At 45.7% G+C, this 25,405-nt stretch overlaps 1 protein-coding gene across 1 annotated transcript in view; it reads left to right on the forward strand.

Moving 5' to 3' along the window:
• The window catches only part of dnai1.2 (dynein, axonemal, intermediate chain 1, paralog 2), a 258,343-nt gene that overhangs the window by 142,127 nt on the left and 90,811 nt on the right, over nucleotides 1-25,405 (forward strand). The window contains exon 17 of the mRNA XM_080215680.1: nucleotides 4,017-4,165. Within this exon, the coding sequence (XP_080071806.1) occupies nucleotides 4,017-4,165 (149 nt within the window). The remainder of the gene's footprint in view (nucleotides 1-4,016; nucleotides 4,166-25,405) is intronic.

The following is a 25,405-nucleotide window of genomic DNA, read 5'->3' on the forward strand; positions in this document are numbered from 1 at the left end:
CTGAACTGGTCCATGGGATGGGGTTATTGGCCTCTGATGACAGGCTGAACAAATTGGTCCATTTTCTCTATAGTTTAGAAGAAGAAGAGACAACTTCATGGAAACCTACAAGATTTTGAAAGGTCGTGATGTGGATGCTGAGAGATGATTTCTGCTGGTGCTTCAGTAATCGGTTACAGTGCCTGCAGCGACATGTAAATCATGATAATCATTAATCTGCCTGAACATTGTACACTGAATCCACCCTTTCAAACAGGCATTTCTTATTAGCATAACAGCTATTTCACACCAATTTTTATCCTTCATCCTTCTAAAACCCCCTGCATTTTAGAATGTTGTTAAACTGACAAAAATGTGACTTGAGACAGTGGGCCAGATTTTACCAATCGGAGGCTAAGTGCTGGATCCGGACGTAAAATGGATCCAAGTGTGGAATCCTTGTTCCATCACGCCCATACACTTTTTGCTGGCTCCGGTCCGGTCCACGCTGTGGGCGGGGCTTAGCGCTGCTGGAACGATTGGAAAAAAAACTGAAACAACGCGCCTCGGCATGAAAGACAGACAGAACAGAGAAAGAGTGGGGGAGGGGTGGGGAGAATGAGCTGCAATCAGATCCCTCTGGGAGGCAGCCCCCCTCCACCCGGATCCAACTCCCTTGGGAGGCAGCCCCCACCCCCGCAACCAGACCACTCCGGGAGGCAGCCCCCCGGCAGACCCCACCCCCCTCAGTCAGACCCCCCCAAGCCCCACTCCCGGCAGAGCACACTCCCAACCTACCTGGATTGCTGCTGTCCCTGCACCATCCTTCTGACCTCCACTCGTTGATGTGGAGATGCAGTTGGACTGAGGTAAACACAGTAAGACGCCGGAAGGAGGGATGGACTCAGATGGATCTCTGGTTGGGGGGGTGGGGGGGCTGGTGGTGGAGGATGGGGAAGAATGGACTTGGGAGAACCACCACCACCACCCCCCCCACCCAGAGATCCATCTGAGCCCACCACCCCCCCTTCTGGAAGACATCAGTGGAAGGCCAGGAAGGTGCTGCAGGCTGTCCAATGACTGCAGTAAGAAGTCTCACAACACCAGGTTAAAGTCCAACAGGACTTTAACCTGGTGTTGTGAGACTTCTTACTGTGTTTACCCCAGTCCATCGCCGGCATCTCCACATCAACGAGTGCAGGTCAGAAGGATGGTGGAGGGACAGCAGCAATCCAGGTAGGTGCTCTGCCGAGGGGGGTGCCTGCTTCCTGGGAGGTTTGGATCGCTTGGGGACGGGTCTGCCGGGGTGGTTAGCGAAGGGTCTGCAAACAGTGTTCAAGGAGGATGGGCTTTGGAGGTTCCCCTGCAGAATAGGAATCCACTTCGGATTTTTATTCTGCAGGTGGATAGCAGCGCAGATCCGCAATGGATACAAAGACAGTAAAATAGGATTTGGCGGTAGAGTTGGGCATGCGGTTCATTAAGTAGATTTAAATGCATGCTAATACATTTAAATCATCGGGCCACCCGGTTGGGGCGCAGACCGGATCCGCGCCCAAATCAGGTGTCAGTAAAGGCGCAATCTGCTCGGTTTCAGGTGCAGATCACGTTACAGGCCCGACGCCCGAATTTACCATGATTTCATGCCCGAAAATGGGCGTAAATTTTTGGTAAAATTGGGCCCACTATGTAAAAATTCCAAAATTTAAGTAATGGGCTCATATTTTCCAGGGTAAAAGTAACAGTAATTTGGACACGTGTGGATTGACTGAGGAAAGCATGCATGAATTTGTTAAGGGAAAATGGTGTTTAATTTATTTTTCAGTGAAGTAACAGATGAGGGAATGTTGTTGACGTGGCATAAATAGACTTCCAAAAGGCTTTTAGTAAAGTACCACATAACAAGCTTCTCAGAAAAGTTGAAGACCATGCAGGAAAAGGGACAGTGGCAGTCTGAATTTGAAATTGACTGAATGAAAAGACTGTTGTCCAGACTGGAGCAAGATTTATCATGGGGTTCCCAGGGGTCACTATTAAGAGCATTATTTTCTTCGTCTTTATGAGTGACCTAGATTTGATATTTAGGGCATTGTTTCAAAACTTGCAGATAAAGCAATATTTGGAAAGATTGTGAACTGTGAAGAGGATAATGATAGCCTGCGAGAGGATAAAGGCTGGTGGAATGGGTAGATGAAATTTACTGTACTGAATTATGAATTGAAGCATTTTGGGAGGAGGAACAAGGAGAATAAAATTCTAAAAGGTACGCAAGAATAGAGTAACTTGGAAGTATATGTTCACCTATTGTTGTTGAAGGTTGAAAGACTGGTTGAAAAAATGGTTAAAAGGAATAGAGGATCCTGGGCTTTTTAAATAGGGGCACAAATTATAAAAGGAAGGAGGTTATGGTGAACCTTTATAGAATACTGCTTCTGCCACAGCTATAGCATTGTGTCTAATTCTGGGCACTACATTTTTGGAATGGTGTGCAGACATTAGACAGGGGGCTGAAAAGGTTTACAAGAATGGTTCTGGGAATTAGGGATTCAGTTATATTGATAAATTGGCAAAGCTGGGCTGTTCTCCTGAGAGAATTGAAGGTTGGAAGGAAATCTGAGGGAGGTGCTCAAAAGTAAGGGGCCAAGATAAAGTACTCAGAGAGTAACTGTTTGTATTGGTCACAAACCCGAGGACGCCAAATTAGGATGAATGGCAAAAGAAGCAACAACAACATAAGGATGGCCAGTTTTACACAGCGAACCATTGGGTTCTGGAATTCAATGCGTACAAGTTTAGTGGAGACAAATTAAATCAGGACTTTCAGTCAATTAGCTGAAGAGAATATTTGCATAAGAACATAAGAAATAGGAACAGGAGTAAGCCATCTAGCCCTTCAAGCCTGCCCCACCATTCAATAAGATCATGGCTGATCTGAAGTAGATGAGTTCCACTTTCCCGCTTTCTCCCCATAACCCTTAATTCCCTTGTCTGTCAAAAACCTATCTACCCGTGACTTAAATATATTTAGCGAGGTAGCCTCCACCACTTCAACAGGCAGAGAATTCCAGAGATTCACCACCCTTTGAGTGAAGAAGTTCCTCCTCAACTCCGTTCTAAACTGCGCCCCCCCCCCCCCCCCCCCCGCCTTATCTTGAGGCTGTGTCCTCTAGTCCTGCTGTCCTTTCTGAGCGGGAAGAATCTCTCTACATCTGCCCTATCCACCCCTTTCATTATCTTATATGTCTCTATAAGATCCCCCTTCATCCTTCTAAACTCCAACGAGTACAGACCCAGTCTATTTAGTCTCTCTTCATAGTCTAACCCCCTCATCTCTGGTATCAGCCTAGTGAACCTCCTCTGCACTCCCTCCAAGGCCAAAATATCCTTGTGCAAGTGCGGCGACCAAAACTGCACACTGTACTCTAGTTGCGGCCTCACCAGTGCCCTGTACAGTTGCAGCAAGACCTCCCTGCTTTTATATTCTATCCCCCTCGCTATAAAGGCCAACGTTCCATTCGCCTTCTTGATCACCTGCTGCACCTGCAGACTGGGTTTTTGCAACTCATGCACAAGGACCCCCAGGTCCCTCTGCACCGTAGCATGCTGCAGCTTTTTGCCCTTTAAATAGTAATCCCTCCCACTATTATTTCTGCCAAAGTGGATAACCTCACACTTGCTAACATTGTACTCCATCTGCCTAATTGCAGGCTATGAGGAAAAGGCAAAAGAATGAAAATGGCTGAGTAGCTCTTATAGAGAACCAGCAAGGACATAATGAGCTGACTGGCTTCCTTCTGTGCTGTAAACATTCTATGATTTTATGAGTTCCATATTCTTGTAACATCCACACTTCAATATAAAGAGAACTCAACAAAATTAACATAAATCACGTTCAGTGTTGTTTGTTTTCTGAATCAATTGCAAGTCACTAAAATACTTCAGAGCTAATAACTACTTAGGTTTGTATTATTATTTTGTTAGTTCGGGTATGTTGTCCAAACGTGTGTTAATTAATTCATTATTGTTGTATTCATCAGTGCTCCAAGGCCTATTCAAGTGAATTTTTGGATACTTATGAAGCCCATCATATGGCAGTAGATGCCTTACACTGGAATACCTTCCACCCAGATATCTTCATTTCCTGTAGTTCTGATTGGACAGTAAAGATTTGGGATCACAATTTGAAGTAAGTGAAAGTTAAGAAATGGAGTGCTGTAGCATTACTCAACTGCACCATTTAATATGTAGTCTTGTCTCACTGATTTAAAAGGCCTCTCAATCTGTTTGCTTCAAAGATTAAACCTTTCATTCTTGAAAATGAATATTAATTCAATTATTTGTAGAATTTGTCATTTATCCTGCTCTTTGTCATCATGGATTTCATTCTTAGGTTTGAATTCTCCTGGCCTTAGGTTGGCAGGCTATGAATTGAGGGAATTGGGGGTGGGGTACAGGAAGATAGCGGGAAGCCATGTCAGCATGCCTCCCAACATATTCCTGCTGCCAGGCGATTTTCTTAGATGTTGGCGGCACCGCAGATTGGCTGCCCATGAGGTAGGCCACCAAATGTATAAGGCCCAAAATAAGAACCAAGAACCATTTAGAGAACTCACTCGCCAGTGGCAAAGTGGCTGCCCTCCCCGCCACATCTGAAGACCGTTACTTTAATGATGACGGCCTTACTGTGGCAATGTCAGGGATGGGATGAGGGGTGGGGCCTGGGCATGAAGGGTGAGGCACTTGATTCAGACTCCAATCCCCAGAGAAGAGGCTACCAACAGGAATATGTTTAAGGTTTCATTAACAGAGAAGGCTGCCGACACGTAAGGCTACTCCCATGGCTCCAACATGATATGGAGGTGCCAGCGTTGGACTGGGGTAAACACAGTAAGAAGTCTCACAACACCAGGTTAAAGTCCAACAAGTTTATTTGATAGTAAACCCACAAGCTTTCGGGGTTTGCCCCTTCATCAGGTGAGTGGAGAGTTCTGGTCTCAAACAGAGCGTATAAAGGCACACAGAGTTTACAGAATACTGCACATTGGCTGCAGCTTTAAGAATTGATTAGCTGTAAAGATTCTTATTCTAATCAGTATTTTGTAAACTGTGTGTGCCTTTATATGCTTGGTTTGAGACCATTCCACTCTCCACTCATCTGACGAAGGGGCAAACCCCAAAATCTTGTGGGTTTACTATCAAATAAACTTGTTGGACTTTAACCTGGTGTTGTGAGACTTCTTATTGTGTCCAGCATGATATCCAGGGGAGCTTCCCCTCTAGTCAGAGAGGCCTATCTGGTTGATGCCTCAACAATATCATTTCAAGATTAACCTCTTGAATTACTATCTACTTCAGCAGTGAAAGTCGTATGTTAAAAATAAGAGATCTCCCAAATAAGGCAGATTTGAGGAGATTTATTTCTTCTCAGAAGACAGTGCATGTGTAGAATTCTCTTCCCTCCAGAGCAGTGGAGGATCGATCATTGAATATATTTAAGGCTGTATTAGATACATCTTTGACTGACAAGGAAATCAAAGGTTATGGGAGACTGGCATGAAAGTGGATTTAAGGCCACAATCGGGTCAACCATAATCCCATTCATTGGTTGAGCAGGCTTGATGGGCCGAACGGCCTCTTCCTGTTCCTATTTCTTATGATTTCATGTCCAGCTCTCCAGATGAGGCTGGCAAAGAGGCAAAAGCTGCTGGCCTTCTGATCATACCAGTAGCATCATGGCTCACCTGCTGTCCTTAATCAGTTGGCACACATGAAGGCTAATTAGGAGGTCACCTCTGGGACTATGTGTCAGCCTTGCTATTTGGCAGGTGCAGGCTCAGGACCCCTATTCAATCCTGGCATCGGGGTCTGAAGCCGATGGGAAAATCATGCACCTGATGTTTCTTTAGCTTTGACAGCTTGGCAATAATAAAGCAATGAACAATACAGAATACAAAAGTTCCAAGGTGTCAGTTTTGATTTTTGCTGGGTTAACTGTTTTTTAGAGTGCGTTTTTTTAAGCATTCATGGATTTGAGCATCACTGACAAGGCCATAATTTATTGTTCACTAATTCTCCTTGGGAAAATGATGGTAGCCTGCCTTCTTGAATAACTGTAATCCATGAGTTAAAGTTGGATATAGAACAAATTAAACAAAGCAAGTGGTAAGTTAACACTATAGCCAATAACTACGTATGCTGAGACTGAGCTTTATTCCCCTGAGGATTCTCTTATAAGGTACATCACTTCTATAGGGTCCACTCAGAAGTATGTCACAGTTCCATGGAGAATCCTCCTCAGCTTCAGCTGCACTCAGGAGTAAAACTTTCATTTTCCTTCTCTTGACTTTGGATGCCTCAGTTCCTTGTTCTGTTTTTTCTTAATACTTCCAAACTGATTATTTTCTTTGTAATGAGGCGCTGTGAAGCACGCCGTAGATTCTACCACGAGCAATCGGTAGAAGCTGGATGAGGCAATCTTCCAACTTCAGTTCCTTTACAACATTCAAACTGAGAGTCAGCCTCACCCGCATTCCACACAGTCGATGATGATATTTTTTACTCTGTTTATACTGCAAGGTTATCATTCCTTTTGATTAGCTTCTCCCTGTGAGCTGCAAACTGCATCAGATTCAAACTGCAAATAAACTCTCTCAGAAAAGCCCAGATAAGTTAAAACGAATAGGTTCCATAAGTTCCACTCTTCTCCATAATACCATAGCCTGTCCTCAAACCAACCTTTAGATTAACAATCCTTCATTTACGACTTCTTTGATTTGCTGAAGTTAATGGGTTTTGCAAATTTTCAGAGTTTTCTTAATGCTTTTCAAGTAATTTAGCTGTATCTCCCAACATAAAAAAGTCTTTCTTGAATGCCTTTCTTCGCAAGCATTGCAAAAATTATGAGGGCGATTCTCCCAAAAAAATTCAAAGTGCCAAATTCACATGAAAATTGGAGTAAATCGCGTTTGTTTTTTCAGTGGGAGTTTCAAAATGAATCTCCCATACTATGCACTGCAGAGTGCACGAGACTAATTTATACTGAAAATCAGTGGGCGGGGCCTATTCCCACTGGAGAGGCTGGCAGCAGCCAGTGCGCAAGTGTTGATCTGTCAGCACTACGATTGGTGCATGTGCAGAGACCTGTCTGCCAGACTGCCGATCGCTGGCTAACTTGATTGCTGGCCAGCCTCACAACTTGCGCATTGCTAGCCAGACGACCCCACATGACTGGATCACTGGCCTCCCAACCATGTCCAGGCTCAGCCACAAATACCTCCCTCCTGATCCAACCCTCCAACTGTGCAGTCCTGACTCCTCCCACCCAAGCCCCAACCCTGCCTCTCGCAGACCCGCCCCATCAGCCTGCCCCAATCGCTGGCCTCCCTCCTTCTCCCACCAGTGCCGTCTACATGCTAGTGTGAAACTCCCCAACCCCACTGATCATCCCACCGGGCCCCATCTCTTCGAACCACATCCCAGACCCTAGTCCTATTGGCCCCACCGCTTCCTTTGCCCTATGGGCAATGCCCCCTGGGCACCTGCACTTTGCCCTTTCAGCAGTGCCCCGGGGATCCTGAATGCCCTCCTTTCACTCCAGCAGGGACAGGCCGCTAGTTCACCGAAAATGAGGAGCTACTCTAAATCCCACTGGAGTGAACCATTCCTATTGGGGGGGAACGGGTGGATATGTGTGTGTGTGTGTGTGTATATGTGTGGAGGGGTGAGAGGCTAGCAGGCCCTGAGTCCCAGCCCGCTAATCATATTTAAATTATATTAAAATCCCCCCTGTATACCTAATGCAGCTCTGTGCCTATTTCCGGCATGGAACTGATAGCACCAGAAATCAGTTCCAAAAAATCAGTTCCAGAGGCGCTTAGGTCTGGAAGCTCAGCATGGATTGGGCTAATCTGGCCACGCTGAAATGTCCCAGCCCATTGCACTAATAAATTAGCGTTGCAGGATGGGAGAATTGACCCCCCCACCTTTCACTTCCAGCACTTTAGCTAAGTGAGCTTATTTGCTGTTTATATCTCCACAATGCTAACTTCAACTTTCCTGTTAATGCTATTGATTTAACCTTTGTTAATAATTGCAAATCACTCGAGGATAAATCTTCCTTCTCCTGAAAAGTTTTAGCAATTGACAATACCGTAACTGCTCTTCAATTAATTCAGTAAAAGTTCCTTGTCAAATCTTGTTATCTTAAACCTTAACCAATTTCCCAGATCACCTTGTAGTGGTTTGTGGATTTGAAGACCCAATAAGAGCCCCAATTTTCCATAAATATTAATTTGTTTACTTGTTTAGTTACAGGAGTAGAGAAAAACTTCTCCTTTGAAGACAAAAGGTCTGTAATCTTTATTAACCTGACTCCCCTTATTGGTATCTAAGGAAGAATCCCCTTCGTTACTCTGAGCCATATTCAGCGTTCACTGAGGGAACAATTTTCAGTTGTACTATTGTTACTATTTCATCACCATAAAACCATAAGACATAGGAGCAGAATTAGGCCACTCAGCCCATCGAGCCTGCTCTGCCATTCAATTATGGCTGATGTTTTTCTCATCCCCATTCTCCTGCCTTTTCCCCATAGCCCCTGATACCCTTATCAATCAAGAACCTATTTATCTCTGTCTTAAGGACACTCAATTACTTGGTCTCCACAGCCTTCTGCAGAAAAGAGTCCACAATTCACCACTCTCTGGCTGAAGAAAACTTTCCTACTCTGTTTTAAAGAATCGTCCCTTTAATCTGAGATTGTGTCCTCTGATTCTACTCTTTCCTACTAGTGGAAACATCCTCTCCAGTCCACTCTATCCAAACTTTGCAGTATCCTGTAAGTTTCAATAAGATCTTCCCTCATTCATCTAAACTCCAACGAGGTCAGACTCAGAGTCCTCAACCGTCCCTCATATGACAAGCTCTTCATTCCAGGGATTATTCTTGTGAACCTCCTCCAGACTCTTTCCAAGGCCAGCACATCCTTCCTAAACTATGGGGCCCAAAACTGCTCACAATAATTCAAATGAGCCTTATACAGACCAGAGCCTTATACAGTATCAGAGGTACATCCCTGCTCTTGTATTCTCACCCTCTCGGCATGAATGCTAACATTGCCTTTGCCTTCCTAACTGCTGACCAAACCCGCATGTTAACCTTAAGAGAGTCTTGAACAATGATTCCCAAGTCCCTTTGTGTTTCTGATTTCCTAAGCATTTTCCCATTTAGAAAATAGTCTATGCCTCCATTTCTCCTTCCAAAGTGCATAACCTCACACTTTTCTACACTGTATTACATCTGCCACTTCTTTGCCCACTTTCCTAGCCTGTCCAAGTCCTTCTGCAGCCTCCCTGCTTCCTCAATACTACCTGTCCCTCTACACATCTTTGTACCATCTGCAAACTTAGCAACAGTGCCTTCAGTTCCTTCCTCCAAATCATTAATGCATGCGGTGAAAAGTTGTGGTCCCAGCACTGACCTTTGAGATATACCACTTGTCACTGGCTGTCAACCTGAAAAAGACCCCTTTATCCCCACTTTCTGCCTTCTTCTCGTCAGCCAATCCTCTATCCATGCCAGGATCTTACCCGTAACACCATGGACACTTAACTTATTTAACAGTCTCTTATGTGCCACCTTGTCAAAGGCCTTCTGGAATTCTAAATAAATCACGTCAAACGTTTCCCCTTTATCTAACTTCCTTGTTACCTCCTCAAAGAACTCTAACAGATTTGTCAAACATGACCTCCCCTTGAAAAAGCCGTGTTGACTCAGTCCTACATTATCATGCACTGCCAAGTAATTTGCGATCTCATTTTAATCTTGCCAATGACTAAAGTCAGGCCAACCAACCTATAATTTCCAGTCTGCTGCCTCCCTCCCTTCTTAAATAGCAGTGTTACATTAGCTACTTTCCAGTCCTCCAGTACCCTCTCTGCCTCCAGTTATTCCTGAAAGATGAAGAAATTTCCTCAGCTAGCTCCTTTAGAACCCTGGGCTGTAGTCCATCCAGTCCAGGTGATTTATCCATCTTCAGACCTTTCAGTTTCCCCTCAGTGATGGCCACTATACTCACCTGTGCCCCCTGACTTTCCTGAAGCTCTGGCATCTCACTAGTGTCTTCCACCATGAAGACTGATGCAAAGTAATTATTCAATTCCTCTGCCATTTCTTTGTTTCCTATTATTATTTCTCCAGCCTCATTTTCCAATGGTCCAATGACTATTTTTGCCTCTCTCTTACCTTTTGTATATTGAAAAAAGCTCTTTCTATCTTCTTTTATATTGCTCGCTAACTTATGCTCATATTTCATCTTCTCCCCTCCCTATTGCCTTTTTAGTTGTCCTATGCTCGCTTTTAAAGGCCTCCCAATCCTCTTTCCTCCCACTAATCCTCGCCACTTTGTATGCTTTCTCTTTTGCTTTTTTGCTGTCCTTGATTTCCCTCATCAGCCATGGACATCTCATCCTCCCCTTAGCATGTTTCTCCTCCTTGGGATAAATTTTTGTTGTGCCTCCCGAATAACTCTTAAAGCCTCCTGCCATTGCTGTTCCACTGTCTTCCCTGCTAGGCTCCCTTTCCAATCAACTCTGGCCAGCTCCTCCCTCATGTCTTTGTAGTTATCTTTATCTAATTGTAATACTGTTACATCTGATCTCAGCTTCTCCCTCTCAAACTGCAGGATAAATTCTATTATATTGTGACCACTGTCCCTAAGGATTCCTTCACCTTAAATACGGGCGGCACGGTAGCATAGTGGTTAGCACTGCTACTTCACAGCTCCAGGGTCCTGGGTTTGATTCTCGGCTTGGGTCACTGTCTGTGTGGAGTTTGCACATTCTCCTCATGTCTGCATGGGTTTCCTCCGGGTGCTCCGGTTTCCTCCCACAGTCCAAAGATGTGCGGGTTAGGTTGATTGGCCATGCCAGGAAATTGCCCCTCAGTGTCCAGGGTAGCAGAGGTTAAAGGGATTAGTGGGTATAATATGTAGGGATATGGGGGTTAAATCTGGGGTGGGATTGTGTTTGGTGCAGACTTGATGGGCCGAAGGGCCTCTTTCTGCACTGTAGGGTTCTATGAAATTCCCTAATCAAGTCTGCCTCATTACACATCACAAAATCCAGAATTGCCTGTTTGCTAGTAAGCCCTGTTACAAACAGCTGCAAAAAAAACTTAGACATTCCACAAATTCCTTTTCTTGGCATCCACTACCTATCTGATTTTCCCGATCCACCTGCACATTGACGTCCCCCCATGATTATTGTAATATTACCTTTTTTATATGCCTTTTCTATCTCCTGATTTATTTTATGCCCCATACCTTACTACTGCTAGGGGGCCTGTACATAACTCCAATCAGGGTCTTTTTACCTTTGTGATTCCTCAACTATGCCCACAGAGATCCTATGCTTTCTGACCCTATATCACTATGCTATTGATTTAACTTCTTGCTATTGATTTAACTTCATTCCTTACTAACAATGCAACCTGCCCCTTTTGCCCACTTGCATGTCCTTCCCATGGGATACATATTCTTGGATATTTAGATCTCAGCCCTGATCCCCTTGCAGCCACGTATCTGTGATGCCCATAACATCGAATGAGCCAATTTCAGTGTGTGCATTTAGGTACAACACCCTTAGTCCTGCTTGACCACCTCCCTTCTCATACTTGTCATCTTTTTTGCTCTGCCTGCAGTTAGATTCCTGGCCCCTTCTATACTGTCTGTTCTATTACGTGGTCTGGAGACTTTACTAACTTCCCCTGAGCCCTCAGCTCCATTAACCTGTACTTCGACCCTCTCCTTTAACTTTGACTTTCTAATTCTCCATACAACTGAATTGTGTTCCCCCCCCCCGTCCCAGCACAATTCAGATGAAGACCAGATCCCATCGGAACAGGTCCCCTCGTTTCCAATACGTGCCAATGTCCCATGAATTCAAACCCATTCCTCCCACACCAATCTTTTAGCCATGCATTTCACCCATTTTCTTTACTTGTGCATCTTTTCTGAAGACTCTGCTATTGATTTAACTTTCAGATTCCAATAATTTTATTTTGCATGCCCCATTTTACAACAATGAAATCACCATTTTTTATGTCCCCTCTATACTCTATACTCTCATTGTTTTTGATTGGCACAGCTCCTCTCAAAAGCCAGAATCTTTTCTATTGTTCCATTTCCAATGAAATCCAAAGTCGATGAGTCACAATCTTTTTAAGATGGAAAAATGTTACCGGGCTCAGACGTTTTCATTTCTAAATCTAAATGCTGTGTTATTACCTCAATTATGCCTGCTTTTTTTGAAGCTTGCTTTTCTGTTTTCGCTTCTTTAAACAAACGTGGGTAACCTTTTGACCTGTAATTTCTTTAGCTGTTCTGGCAATCACCAAGGCCTATCACCATTTTATTTTTACACAAATAATTTTCCCAGAACTAAAGTTCACTTCTGAAATATTAATATAAAACGTGAGCCATATATTCGCTACAGCACCCACAGAACTGATAGGGAAGAGAGTTCCAGGATTTTGACCGAGCGACATTGATGGAGCAAAGACGTAGTTCCAAGTTAGGAACAGGACCTGCATCTGGCGGTGATTCTAAGCATGACTGTCCTTCTTGGTGGTACTGGTTGGGGCTTTGGAAGGTGCTATCAAAGGAACCTTGGCAATTTACTGCAGTGCGTCTTGTAGATGATACACACTGCTGCCACAGTGTGTCCCTGAAAGAGAGAGTGAATGCTTAAGAATACAGATCAAGCAGGTTGCTTTTTCCTGCATATGCCAAGCTTCTTGAATGTTGTTGGAGATAGATTCATCCAGGCAAGTGGAGAATATTCCTCCCATATCTGACTTGTGCCTTTTTATGATGAATAGGCTTTGAAGAGTGTGAAACTTAGTTACTCAGCACAGAATCCTCAGTGTCTGATCTGCTCTTGAAGCCGTAACAGTTACACGACTGGTCCAGATAAGTTTCTAGATGATGGTAACTCCTATGATGTTGACGCTGGTGGATTCGGTTGTGGTTGTGCTGTCGAACATCAAGGTTAGATAGTTTGATAGTAGCTAATGTTGTTCCTCTGTTCAAGAAAGAACAAAGGACTAATCCAGGAAATTATAGACTGTGAGTTCTATTCCAGACAACCAGGCAGTGAAGGATAAAGCTGTAATCTTTATACGCTTGATAAGCTTTTGGTTTAGGGATACATAGTACAAACAAGCAACTTCAACCCAAGGGACAGTTTCAATCTGCTGCTACGTATAGGAGCACAAATGAATCCCAAATTAATGTCCACGAAACGAATACAGTGAAAAACTGAATTAATTTCCAATTAAAGATTTGATCTAACTTCAACAAAGTTTTAGACAAAAAAAAGTCTTTGTGGCAAGATATTGCATCCAAATGTCTGCAATTGTGAGTTTGGCTGGGATTTTCCATTCCCATTCATGTTGGGTGGGTTTGGCAATGAGAGCAGAAAACATTGTGTGAAGTCGAAAGTCACATTTTACGTCGGCGTGAAAACTTGCTGTGATCATCCCCTCCCTCTGTCAGTGGCAGGCTTCGTTTCCTGCTGTTCATTGTCAGGAACATTATTGTAATATATTTGCATCTCATTATCGTGCAAGTGCATTGTAATCACACTAACCGACCATAAAAAATCTTTCCACGGGGGTGTGATGTCAGAATGGCGTAAATCACAACTGATTTTGAAAGGCATGCACCTGGCAAGCATACCATAGAGGGGAGTACCTCCACATAATGAGGGAGTTGACTTGGGATACCAGGTTTGACGCAGGCCATACCATACTTGACTCATGGGTACCAATGTTGACTCAGGGATAATGGGGTCTATCTCTGGGGTACTTGGGTTGACTCTGAAGAAGACTAGGCTAATATTAGAGGGAAACCTGGGGAACACTCAAAGGATTATGGGGTAACACTTGAGGGTACTGGGGTAAGACTCCAAGGGATCAGAATAACACTGAAAAGTTGGTAGGGTAACACTCGAAGGGTATTCAGGTAAGACTCCAAGGGAGACTGGAATAGCACTCAAGAGAGATCAGTATAACACTCAAGGGAGACTGGGGTTACATTCAAGGGGTACCATGATAACACTGGACAGGTACTTGGAGGTTTACTACAGGGTACCAGGGTACCATCAACTGCACTCACAAGGTACTCCAAGCTGTGAACTATATGATCTGCAAGGGCCTTCATTCACTGAATGTTTGGCTGGTCTGCACCACACCAAAGGCATCCTGTGGGTGTGTGCTCAGTTCCAGGGAGTGTGCATGACTGCTACATTCTGAGCCACTCTCAGATCTCAGGGTCCATAGAGGCTGCAGGCTTGGCCCCTCAGGGACAAGAGTTAAGCACTGAAGAGGCACTGGATGATGTCTGTGCAGAGGCCGTAGTGCAATTGAGGCAAGATATAATGAAACTCATGCCGCAACTTACACTTTGGTGGAGCAGACCATAGGGATCCTGAAGACGAAGTTCCAGTGTCTAGGTCAGTCTGGTGAAGCCCTGCAGTATAATCCATGGAGGGTGTCACACATCATGGTCGTCTGCTGCACCTTCATAACCTGGCACTGAAACCATGGGAACAATTGCCTCTGGGGGAGTGGCACATTTCCTCCAATGAGGAGGACGTCAAAAGGGTTGAGGTTGAGGAACACTTCAAGGGAGCGGATGTCAGTCATGAGGCAATGGCAATATCCAGATTAGGCAGATAAGCCTGGGACGTGCTCATTAGAACATAGAACACTACAGCACAAACAGGCCCTTCGGCCCACAAGTTGCGCCGATCACATCAACACCTACCAATCCATAGACCTATCTATAACCTCCAATCCCATTAAATCCCATATACTCATCCAGAAGTCTTTTAAAAGACCCCAGCGAGTTCGCCTCCACCACCACTGACGGCAGCCGATTCCATTCACTCACCACCCTCTGAGTGAAAAACTTACCCCTAACATCACCTCTGTACTTGCCTCCCCGCACCTTAAATCTGTGTCCTCTCGTAGCGACAATTTAAACCCGGGGAAATAGCCTCTGAGAATCCACCCTATCTATTCCTTTCAACATTTTATAAACCTCTATCAGGTTGCCTCTCAACCTACGCCTCTCCAGGGAGAAGAGTCCCAGCTCCCTCAACCTATCTTCATAAGGCATGCCTCCCAATCCAGGCAGCATCCTTGTAAATCTCCTCTGCACCCTTTCTATAGCTTCTACGTCCTTCCTATAGTGAGACGACCAGAACTGCGCACAGTACTCCAAGTGGGGCCTGACAAGGGACTTATAAAGTTGCAGCATTACCTCCCGACTCCTAAACTCAATCCCCCGATTAATGAAGGTCAGTACACCATACGCCTTCTTGACCACATCCTCCACCTGCGAGGCCGATTTAAGAGTCCTGTGGACCCGGACCCCAAGGTCCTTCTGCTCTTCAACACTGCTAAGACTCCTGCCCTTGATAGTGTACTCGTTCATCCCATTGGTCCTGCCAAAATGGACCACTACACATTTATCCGCATTGAAGTCCATCTGCCACTTCTCCGCCCGGTCTTGCATCCTATTTATGTCCTGCTGCAACTTCTGACATCCTTCCAGACCATCCACAACACCACCGACCTTCGTGTCATCGGCAAACTTACTAACCCATCCCTGCACTTCTTCATCTAGGTCATTTATGAAAATGACAAACAGCAAGGGTCCTAGAACAGATCCCTGGGGCACTCCACTGGTGACCGACCTCCATGCAGAAAAAGACCCATCCACAACCACTCTCTGCCTTCTGCAGGCAAGCCAGTTCTGGATCCACAAGGCCAAAGCCCCTTGGATCCCATGCCCTCTCACCTTCTCAAGAAGTCTTGCATGGGGGACCTTATCAAACGCCTTGCTGAAGTCCATGTACACCACGTCCACTGCTCTTCCTTCGTCAATGTGTTCAGTCACATTTTCGAAGAACTCAACTAGGCTCATAAGGCACGACCTGCCCTTGACAAAACCATGCTGACTATTTCTGATCATGCTAAACCTCTCCAAATGCTCACAAATCCTGTCCCTCAGAAGCCTTTCCATCAGCTTACCAACCACTGAGGTCAGACTCACCAGTCGGTAATTTCCCGGGCTATCCCTGTTCCCTTTCTTGAAAATAGGAACCACATCCGCAATCCTCCAATCCTCCGGAACCTCTCCCGTCTCCATCGACGACGCAAAGATCATCGCCAGGGGCTCTGCAATCACCTCCCTCATCTCCCACAGTAACCTGAGGTACATCCCATCTGGTCCCAGCGACTTGTCTATCTTGATAGAATTCAAAAGTTCTAACACATCCTCTTCCTTAATATCCACATACTCCATCTTTTCCATCTGATGCAAACCTGTAGCAAAATCTCCCAGATCAGTTTCCACCGTGAATACTGAGGCAAAGTACTCATTAAGCACCTCTGCCATTTCTTCTGGTTCCACACAGACCTTCCCCCCTTCACCTTTTATAGGTCCTATCCCTTCTCTCCTCATCCTTTTACTTTTCACATATTTGCAGAAGGCCTTGGGATTCTCCTTAATCTTACCCGCCAAGGCCTTCTCATGACCCCTTCTGGCTCTCCTAATTTCCCTTTTAAGCTCCTTTCTACAATCCTTATACTCCTCTAAATCCTTAACATCTCCTAGCTCCCTGAACCTTTTGTACACCTTCCTTTTCTTCCTGACTAGGTTCACCACAGCCTTTGTGCACCACGGTTCCCGCGACCTACTAAAACCTCCTTGTCTCATCGGAACGTTGTCGTGCAGAGCTCCAGACAAACATTCCTTGAATATCCGCCACCTTCCTTCTGTACTTTTCCCCAAGAATGCCTCCTTCCAGTTTATTTGTCCAATTAACTGCCTGATGTCTTCGTATTTCCCCTTACTCCAGACAAACACCTTCCTAGCCTGCCTGATCCTATCTCGTTCCAATGCAATTGTGAAGGAGGTAGAATTATGATCACCATTCCCAAGATGCTCTCCTACCGAGAGATCCATCACCTGTCCTGGTTCATTCGCCAGTACCAGGTCAAGTACAGCCTCTCCTCTCGTAGGCTTATCCACGTACTGTGTCAGGAAACCTTGCTGAACACACCTAACAAACTCCTCCCATCCAAACCCCTTACCCTTGGGATATTCCAATCGATGTTTGGGAAATTGAAGTCTCCCATCACGTTAACTCTGTTATTACTACATCTCTCTAGGATCTGTTTCCCTATCTGCATCTCAACTTCCCTGTCACTATTGGGCGGCCTATAGAATACGCCCAGCAAAGTTATCGACCCTTTGCTGTTCCTAACTTCCACCCACAGAGTCTCCGTAGACAGTCCCGCCACAGCATCCTCCTTCTCTGCAGCCATGACACTGTCCCTGATCAACAGTGCCACTCCGCCACCTCTTTTGCCCCCCTCCCTGTCCTTCCTGAAGCATCTGAATCCTGGCATCTGAAGTACCCAGTCCTGTCCCTGAGACATCCAAGTCTCTGTAATGGCCACCACATCACATTCCCAAGCAGCAATCCACACCCTAAGCTCATCTACCTTATTTACTACACTCCTGGCATTAAAATAGATACACTTCAGCCACTCAGTCTGGACATTTCCCTTCTCCGCCACCCGTCTAACCTCCCTCTCATACTGCCTGCAGTCCTTCCTTACCTGGGAGCTAACCTCCTCGGTCCCAGTCTCCCTATCACTATTCCCTCTCCCCATCCTTTCTAGTTTAAAGTCCCCCCAGTAGCCCTAGCCAGTCTTCCCACCAAGATATTAGTCCCCCTGGGATTCAAGTGCCACCCGTCTTTACTGTACAGGTCACACCTGCCCCTAAAGAGGTCCCAATGATCTAGGAACCGAAATCCCTGCCCCCTGCTCCAGTCCCTCAGCCACGCATTCAGCCTCCACCTCATTCCATTCCTGCCCTCATTCTCCCGTGGCACAGGCTGCAATCCTGAGATTACTACCTTCGCTTTCCTCTTCCTCAGCTGCCTACCCAGTTCCCTATAGTCCCTTTTCATGACTGCCTCCCTCTTCTTGCCTACGTCAGCAGTACCTATATGCACTACAACCTCTGGTTCCTCACCCTCCCCTTTCAGGATGTCTGGGACACGCCCAGAGACATCCCGGATCCCAGCCCCAGGGAGACAAACCACCATCCGCGACTCACGTCTACGTCCACAAAAACGCCTGTCCACCCCCCTCACTGTGGAGTCCCCTATTCGTACTACCTTTTTGCTCTCTTTTTTAATTTTTTGACATACTGGCTCAGCTCCAGAGACCGGGCCACTGCTGCCTCCCTCGGATGAGCTGTCCCCCCCAGTAGTACTCAGGCAGGAGTACTTATTTTGAAGGGGGACATCCACCGGCGTGCTCTCCATCACCTGAGGTTTCCCCTTCCTAATAGTTACCCACGTGCCTTCTTCTCGTTGCCCTGGTGTGACTACTTGCTGATAGCTCCTGTCAATTATCTCCTCACTCTCTCTAATGAGCTGATGGTCCTCGAGCTGCATTTGCAGCTCCTTAACCTGGTTCCGTAGGGACTGCAGCTCCACACACCGAGCACAGGTGTGGATGTCTGGTAGACCAGGAGCCTCCAAGACCTCCCACATGTTGCACTGGCAACAACATACTGGCCTCACACCCATACTTGCCCCTTTTTAGTAACCCAGAGGAAAAAGTGAAAAAAAAGTAAAAAAAGTAAAAAAAAGTAAAAAAAAACTTATAACTTACCTTGCCTCACCCTTATCTCTTTGGCCCTGTGAGCCAAAGCCCTTAGAGCACACTCAAAAACAAAAACAAACTTACCTGCTCTCAGTCAGAGCCCTTCTCTGTCTCTCTCTCTTTTTTAGGTTAGAGGAGGAGGGAGGGTTGGGATATTCTACCTATGTAGAGTATCGGGATTCCTCACCACTCTAATTTATAGTAAGGTTAAAAAAAAAACTCTACCCGAGTGTCTTTGCAACTGCTTCCGGTGTAAAATTTAAAGAAAAAACTAGTAAAAAGTTAGCTTTAAAAAATCGCTCTACTCACCCACAAGCTCTCCACTTGCAAATCGCTGCCTCTCTTCAGTGCTCCCAAGGAACAATGAGGTCGAATCCCCGAGGTGAGTAAACTTTTAAATGTAAAAAAAAATTCTACCCGAGTGTCTTTGCAACTGCTTCATTGATGCTAGATTGATGGAGGGTCATGAGGGCTTCCAGTGAGGATCTCCCAATTTCTTCAAATGGCTTCTATGAACATTGTTCTTCCATCTGACTGATGACAGTGCACAATCTCTGTGATAAGGCTCCTGTCATGGGGACATGGTGGTTGTTCATAATCCCCACATTGCAGAAGGGTGATGTCCATTTGCAGTAGGGGCAGTACATAAATCCTTACGGACCTTCTATGAATGTCTGCCTGTCTGGTTGAGGCAGTTTCCTTGCTGTCAATGACTAGGGTCATACTATGGTGACGCAGTGGCGAAAGTTACACTTCTCCTGATCCAATGAGGCTGAAGCAGATGGTTGGGGGGGGTGGGGGGTTGGGGGGAGGGGAGGCTGAAGCAGATGGTGGGGGCTAGGGGGGGTTGGGGGAGGGGAGGCTGAAGCAGATGGTTGGGGGGTGGGGGGGGGCGCAGTATGGGGCAGCCACACCTCAAATGTGCAAAGAGTACATATTGATATCAACTGGAATGAGGGATGCTAGCCCTGTACAATGTTGAAAACATCCTCATTCCCGATGAGATACATGCATGACTGATGTGTTTGGTTACTGTGGAGGGAGACCACTAATGTGCTGAGAATATTGAACAAAGCATGTGGAGAACTGGACTGAGCACCCTGCCTTTATCATGAGCATAAATCAGGTTTTCAGATTGGAAATACAGACACACAGTTCTTCAGGCAAGGAATCATAGAGAGGGTGCAGTGCAGGACAAATTCTTGCACCAAGGACCCACAGCAGCTGACACCCTTGCTGTGCTGAACTCTTTGTGTTGGTGAATCAGCATAACCATCTTAAACATAAGGCAGATGGACTCCTCCATGTGACCTTTCAATCCAAGGAGCATACCGGACATCCCTTCCTGACTTTCCCGAGTTTGCCTTTGGAGCTTCAGCAATTGAGCAATAACCAAGTTTAGAGGCTAAGGTCTTTGACTTTGCGCTGGTGGAGGGTGTGGGCAAGCTCTGTAATGGTTCTTCTATTTCTGGGTCCGTGAATCCCTCCTCTGTGTTGCTCCTGGGCTGGAGTCAGGGACCTCTCCACTGGACTCCTGTGGCTGCTTCCCAGATGTACCTGTGAAAGAAAGGAGAGTTCACTGGTACATGGCAGGGGCCCGGGAAACAGAGACATGACTCATCTTTTTCTGATGAATATTGCAGTGCAAGTTTATTGCCGCCACATCAGCACAGGAGGGGTTGGAATTCTGCCTGACCAGCTGGATGGTGCTCTCCTCAAAGTCTGAGGAACTTCAGATCCAGTATCCCTTTACCCATCTGAAGTCTATCCCTCTTGTTGTATGCCAGTTTGTTCTGCATGAAAAGAGATGGAGAGAATATAAACAGGGTAATGCCAGGACAGTTGCTAAGGATGCCTGGCATAAGAACATAAGAAATAGGAGCAGGAGTCCCCACCATTCAATAAGATCATGGCTGATCTGAAGTGGATCAGTTCCACTTTCCCGCTTTTACCCCATAACCCTTAATTCCCTTGTCTATCAAAAACCTATCTACCCGTGACTTAAATATATTCAGTGAGGTAGCCTCCACCACTTCAATGGGCAGAGAATTCCAGAGATTCACCACCCTTTGAGTGAAGAAGTTCCTTCTCAACTCTGATCTAAACTGCCCCCTCCTTATCTTGAGGCTGTGCCCTCTAGTCCTGCTATCCTTTCTAAGCGGGAAGAATCTCTCTACCTCCACCCTATCTATCCCCTTCATTATCTTATATGTATCTATAAGATCCCCCCTCAGCCTTCTAAACTCCAACGAGTACAGACCCAGTCTATTCAGTCTCTCTTCAGAGGCAAACCCCCTCATCTCCAGTATCAGCCGAGTGATCCTTCTCTGTACTCCCTCCAAGGCCAATATTTCCTTCCGCAAGTGCGGCGACCAAAACTGCACACAGTACTCCAGCTGCGGCCTTACCAGTACCCTGTACAGTTGCAGCAAGACCTCCCTGCTTTTATATTCTAACCCCCTCGCTATAAAGGCCAACATTCCATTCGCCTTCTTGATCACCTGCTGCACCTGCAGACTGGGTTTTTGCGATTCGTGCACAAGGACCCCCAGGTCCCTCTGCACCGTAGCATGCTGCAGCTTTTCGCCTTTTAAATAATAATCCCTTCTACTATTATTTCTACCAAAGTGGATAACCTCACACTTGTTAACATTATACTCCATCTGCCAGGTCCTTGCCCACTCACTCAGCCTATCCAGATCTCTGCAGACTTTCCACACCCTCCATGCAATTTGCTTTTCCACTCATCTTCGTGTCATCAGCAAATTTCATTACCCTACACTCAGCCCCCTTCTCCAGATCACCTATATAAATGGTAAACAGTTGAGGCCCCAGCACTGATCCCTGCGGCACTCCACTAGTCACCAACTGCCAACCAGAATAGCACCCATTGATTCCAACTCTCTGCTTCCTATTAGACAGCCAATCCTCTATCCACGCTAATACCTTACCCCCAACTCCATGCACCCCAACCTTTTGCAGCAACCTTTTGTGAGGCACCTTATCAAATGCCTTTTGGAAATCTAAAAACACCACATCCACCGGTTCCCCTCTGTCTACCACACTAGTCACATCCTCATAGAAATCCAATAAATTTGTTAAACACGACTTCCCCTTAATGAATCTGTGCTGCGTCTGCTAAATCAAACCATTCTTTTCTAGGTGCCTCGCTATTTCTTCTTTGATGACGGATTCTAACATTTTTCCAACTACAGACGTTAAACTAACTGGCCTATAATTCCCTGCCTTTTGTCTGCTACCTTTTTTAAACAGCGGCGTAACATTAGCCGTTTTCCAATCTTCCGGCACTTCCCCAGAGTCCAGCGAATTTTGATAAATAATTACTAAGGCATCCGCTATCACCTCTGCCATTTCTTTCAGAACCCTGGGATGCATTCCATCCGGTCCTGGGGACTTGTCTACCTTCAGTCCCGTTAGTCTATCAAGCACTACCTCTCTAGTGGCAGCAATTGCATTCAGGCCCTCATCTCCTACCATCCTTCTATCTTTAATATCCAGCAAACTATTTGTGTCCTCCTCCGTGAAGACCGAGGCAAAAAACTTATTTAAAGCCTCAGCCATTTCCTCATTGCCCACCGCTAAATCTCCCCTCTCATCCTCCAAGGGTCCAACATTCATTCTAACCAGTCTCTTCTTCTTTATATATTTGTAAAAACTTTTCCTGTCATTTTTTATATTTAGAGCTAGTTTAGCTTCACACTCTATCTTTCCTTTCTTTATCACCTTCTTAGTCATTCTTTGTTGATATTTAAACCTTTCCCAATCTTCTAATCGCCCACTATTTTTAGCCGCTCTGAACGCATCAGCTTTTAATTTAATACTCTCCTTTATTTCCTTAGGTAACCACGGCTTGTTATCCCTTCTCCTACAGTCCTTCTTTACCATCAGAATATATTTCTGCTGAGTACTGAGAAAGATCTCCTTAAAAATCCTCCACTGTTCCTCAGCCGTCCCACCAACCAATCTGTGCCCCCAGTCTACATTCGCCAATTCCGCTCTCATCCTATCATACTCCCCTCTGTTCAAACAGAGGACACAGGTTTGGGACCCTAATTTCTCATATTCCATCTGCATCAGAAATTCAATCATACTATGATCACTCGTCCCAAAAGGATCCCTCACTAGAAGATCCCTAATTCTACCTGCCTCGTTACACAGCACCAGATCTAAGATAGCTCGCTCTCTCGTAGGTTCCTTTACATACTGTTCAAGGAAACTATCCTGACAGCATTCCAAGAACTCTTCCTCAAGTCCACCGCGTCCGACTTGGGTCATCCAATCAATATACAGATTAAAATCCCCAATACTTATCACCGTTCCGTTTTTGCACACATCAATTATTTGCTTGTTTATAGCCCGCCCCACCGCAAAGTTATTATTTGGGGGCCTATAGACCACACCCACCATTGTCTTCCTCCCCTTAGTATTCCTTATCTCCACCCACAACGATTCCATGTTTTGCTCTTTGGAGCCTATATCTTCTCTTACTACCACCCTGATATTATCCTTAATTAACAGAGTCACCCCACCCCTTTTTTCCTCCTGTCTATCCTTCCTAAACACCTGATACCCCCGGACATTCAGCTCCCAGTCCCTGTAACCCTGCAACCACGTTTCCATAATGGCCAATAGATCATATCCATTTGTGCTGATTTGTGCCAACAGCTCATTCACTTTGTTCCGAATGCATTCAGGTAAAGTGTCTTTATACCAGCCTTTATCTGGACCTTATTTGTAGAAACGCTACTGACCTCTCTCATGCCCCCTTCTCCTTTCATTAGTGGGACATCCTCAACATTTACCTGCACACGTACCCTCTCCTTTACTTTAGATTTTGTAAGTTCCCCCACCCCTGCACACCGCCCCCCCCCCCCCCCCCCCACCCAATTAGATTAAAGCCCTATCTACTGTCCTAGTTATACGATTTGCCAGGACTCTGGTCCCGGCATGATTCAGCATGTGTGGGTGGTAAATAGGACCAGTGAGGTGATGAGGACTTGACTTGCAGGGGAGAAGATGTGTGTGGGTGAGTGTGTGTGTGGATACTGTCCCTTGAGCTGGCACTGAGTGAAGTCCCTGTGGATTATGATGGATGTGTGAGTTGAGAGGGATGAGAGTGACGTACCCTGGCAGAACTGAGGAGGTCATTCATCATCTTCTGGCACTGGATAGCTGTCCTCTGCAGCAGGGGGTGAGCTACCACCTCCCATGCTGGATTTGTCATCTTGCTGGCTGGTGTTTTTCCTGAGCATGGTACAGCACATCATGGTGAGCCTTTGAAGCATCAAGCAGTCTTCCCAGGGAAGCATCCAGAAACTTAGAAGTGGATTTCTTGGCTACCATCATTTCCCTGCAGCCACACTTCGCAGGTTGCCATGTCCTGGGGTGACCTTTAGATGTGGCGCCCCAACGATTGCAGCGCTGACATGATGGCAGATGAATGAATCAGGGGCCACCTGTCAGCGGTATGGCATGGAACCCGTGCATGAAAACATTTGGCACTAAGTGATGTGTTATATAATGGGTTCAACACCGCTTTTCCTGTCTATTATTGGCCTTTACTGATTTCCCCTAAAACCTCGTCTTTTGTGTGTTAAAGAATGCAATGTGGCTTGTGGGGACCCAGTTCAACTTTCAGGGTCTGCAAATTTGAACTTTGGTACCATTTGTTGTGGTATAGCATGAAGAAAGTGCAAACTGAAGCAAAAAATCATTTACAGAATCGCTCTGATCTATGCTACCCAGTGAAATAGAAAAGGTGACTATTTAACCTTTGCCGCTGTTCCATTGCCAGCCATCATCTTGACAATCTTGGCTGCCAGGATTGCAACATTATTACTATGATGTTAATGATAGGAAATCTGTCAGAAGATTCCTTCCAATCATCCTTACAAATTGTGTCAATCCATCCAAATGTAGAACGTAGAACATTACAGTGCAGTACACACCCTTCGGCCCTCAATGTTGCGCTGACCAGTGGAACGAATCTAATGACCCTCTAACTTAAACTATTCCAATGTTATCCATGTGCCGATCCACTGACCATTTGAACGCCCTTAAAGTTGGCGAGTCCACAACTGCTGCAAGCAGGGCATTCCACACCCTTACTACTCTCTGAGTAAAGAACCTACCTCTGACATCCATCCTATAATTATCACCCCTCAATTTAAAGCTTGTCCCCTCGTGTTAGCCATCACCGTCCGAGGAAAAAGGCTCTCACTGTCCACCCTATCTAATCCTCTGATCATCATGTATGCCTCAATTAGGTCACCTCTTAACCTTCTTTTCGCTAACGAAAACAACCTCAAGTCCCTTAGCCTTTCCTCATAAGACCTTTGCACCATACCAGGCAACATCCTGGTAAACCTCCTCTGCACCCTTTCCAGTGCTTCCACATCTTTCTTATAATGCAGCGACCAGAACTGTACGCTATACTCCAAGTGCAGCCGCACCAGAGTTTTGTACAGTTGCAACATGATCTCACAGCTCTGAAATTCAATCCCTCTACCAATAAAAGCAAACACATCGTACGCCTTCTTAACAACCTTATCAACCTGGATGCCAACTTTCAGGGCTCTATGCACGTGTACACCGAGATCTCTCTGCTCGTCGACACTACCAAGAGTCCTTCCATTAGCCCTATATTCTGTAATCC

Source organism: Carcharhinus amblyrhynchos, chromosome 1 (genome assembly GCF_965287045.1).
Source record: "Carcharhinus amblyrhynchos chromosome 1, sCarAmb.v2.hapA, whole genome shotgun sequence".
NCBI lineage: Eukaryota > Metazoa > Chordata > Chondrichthyes > Carcharhiniformes > Carcharhinidae > Carcharhinus > Carcharhinus amblyrhynchos.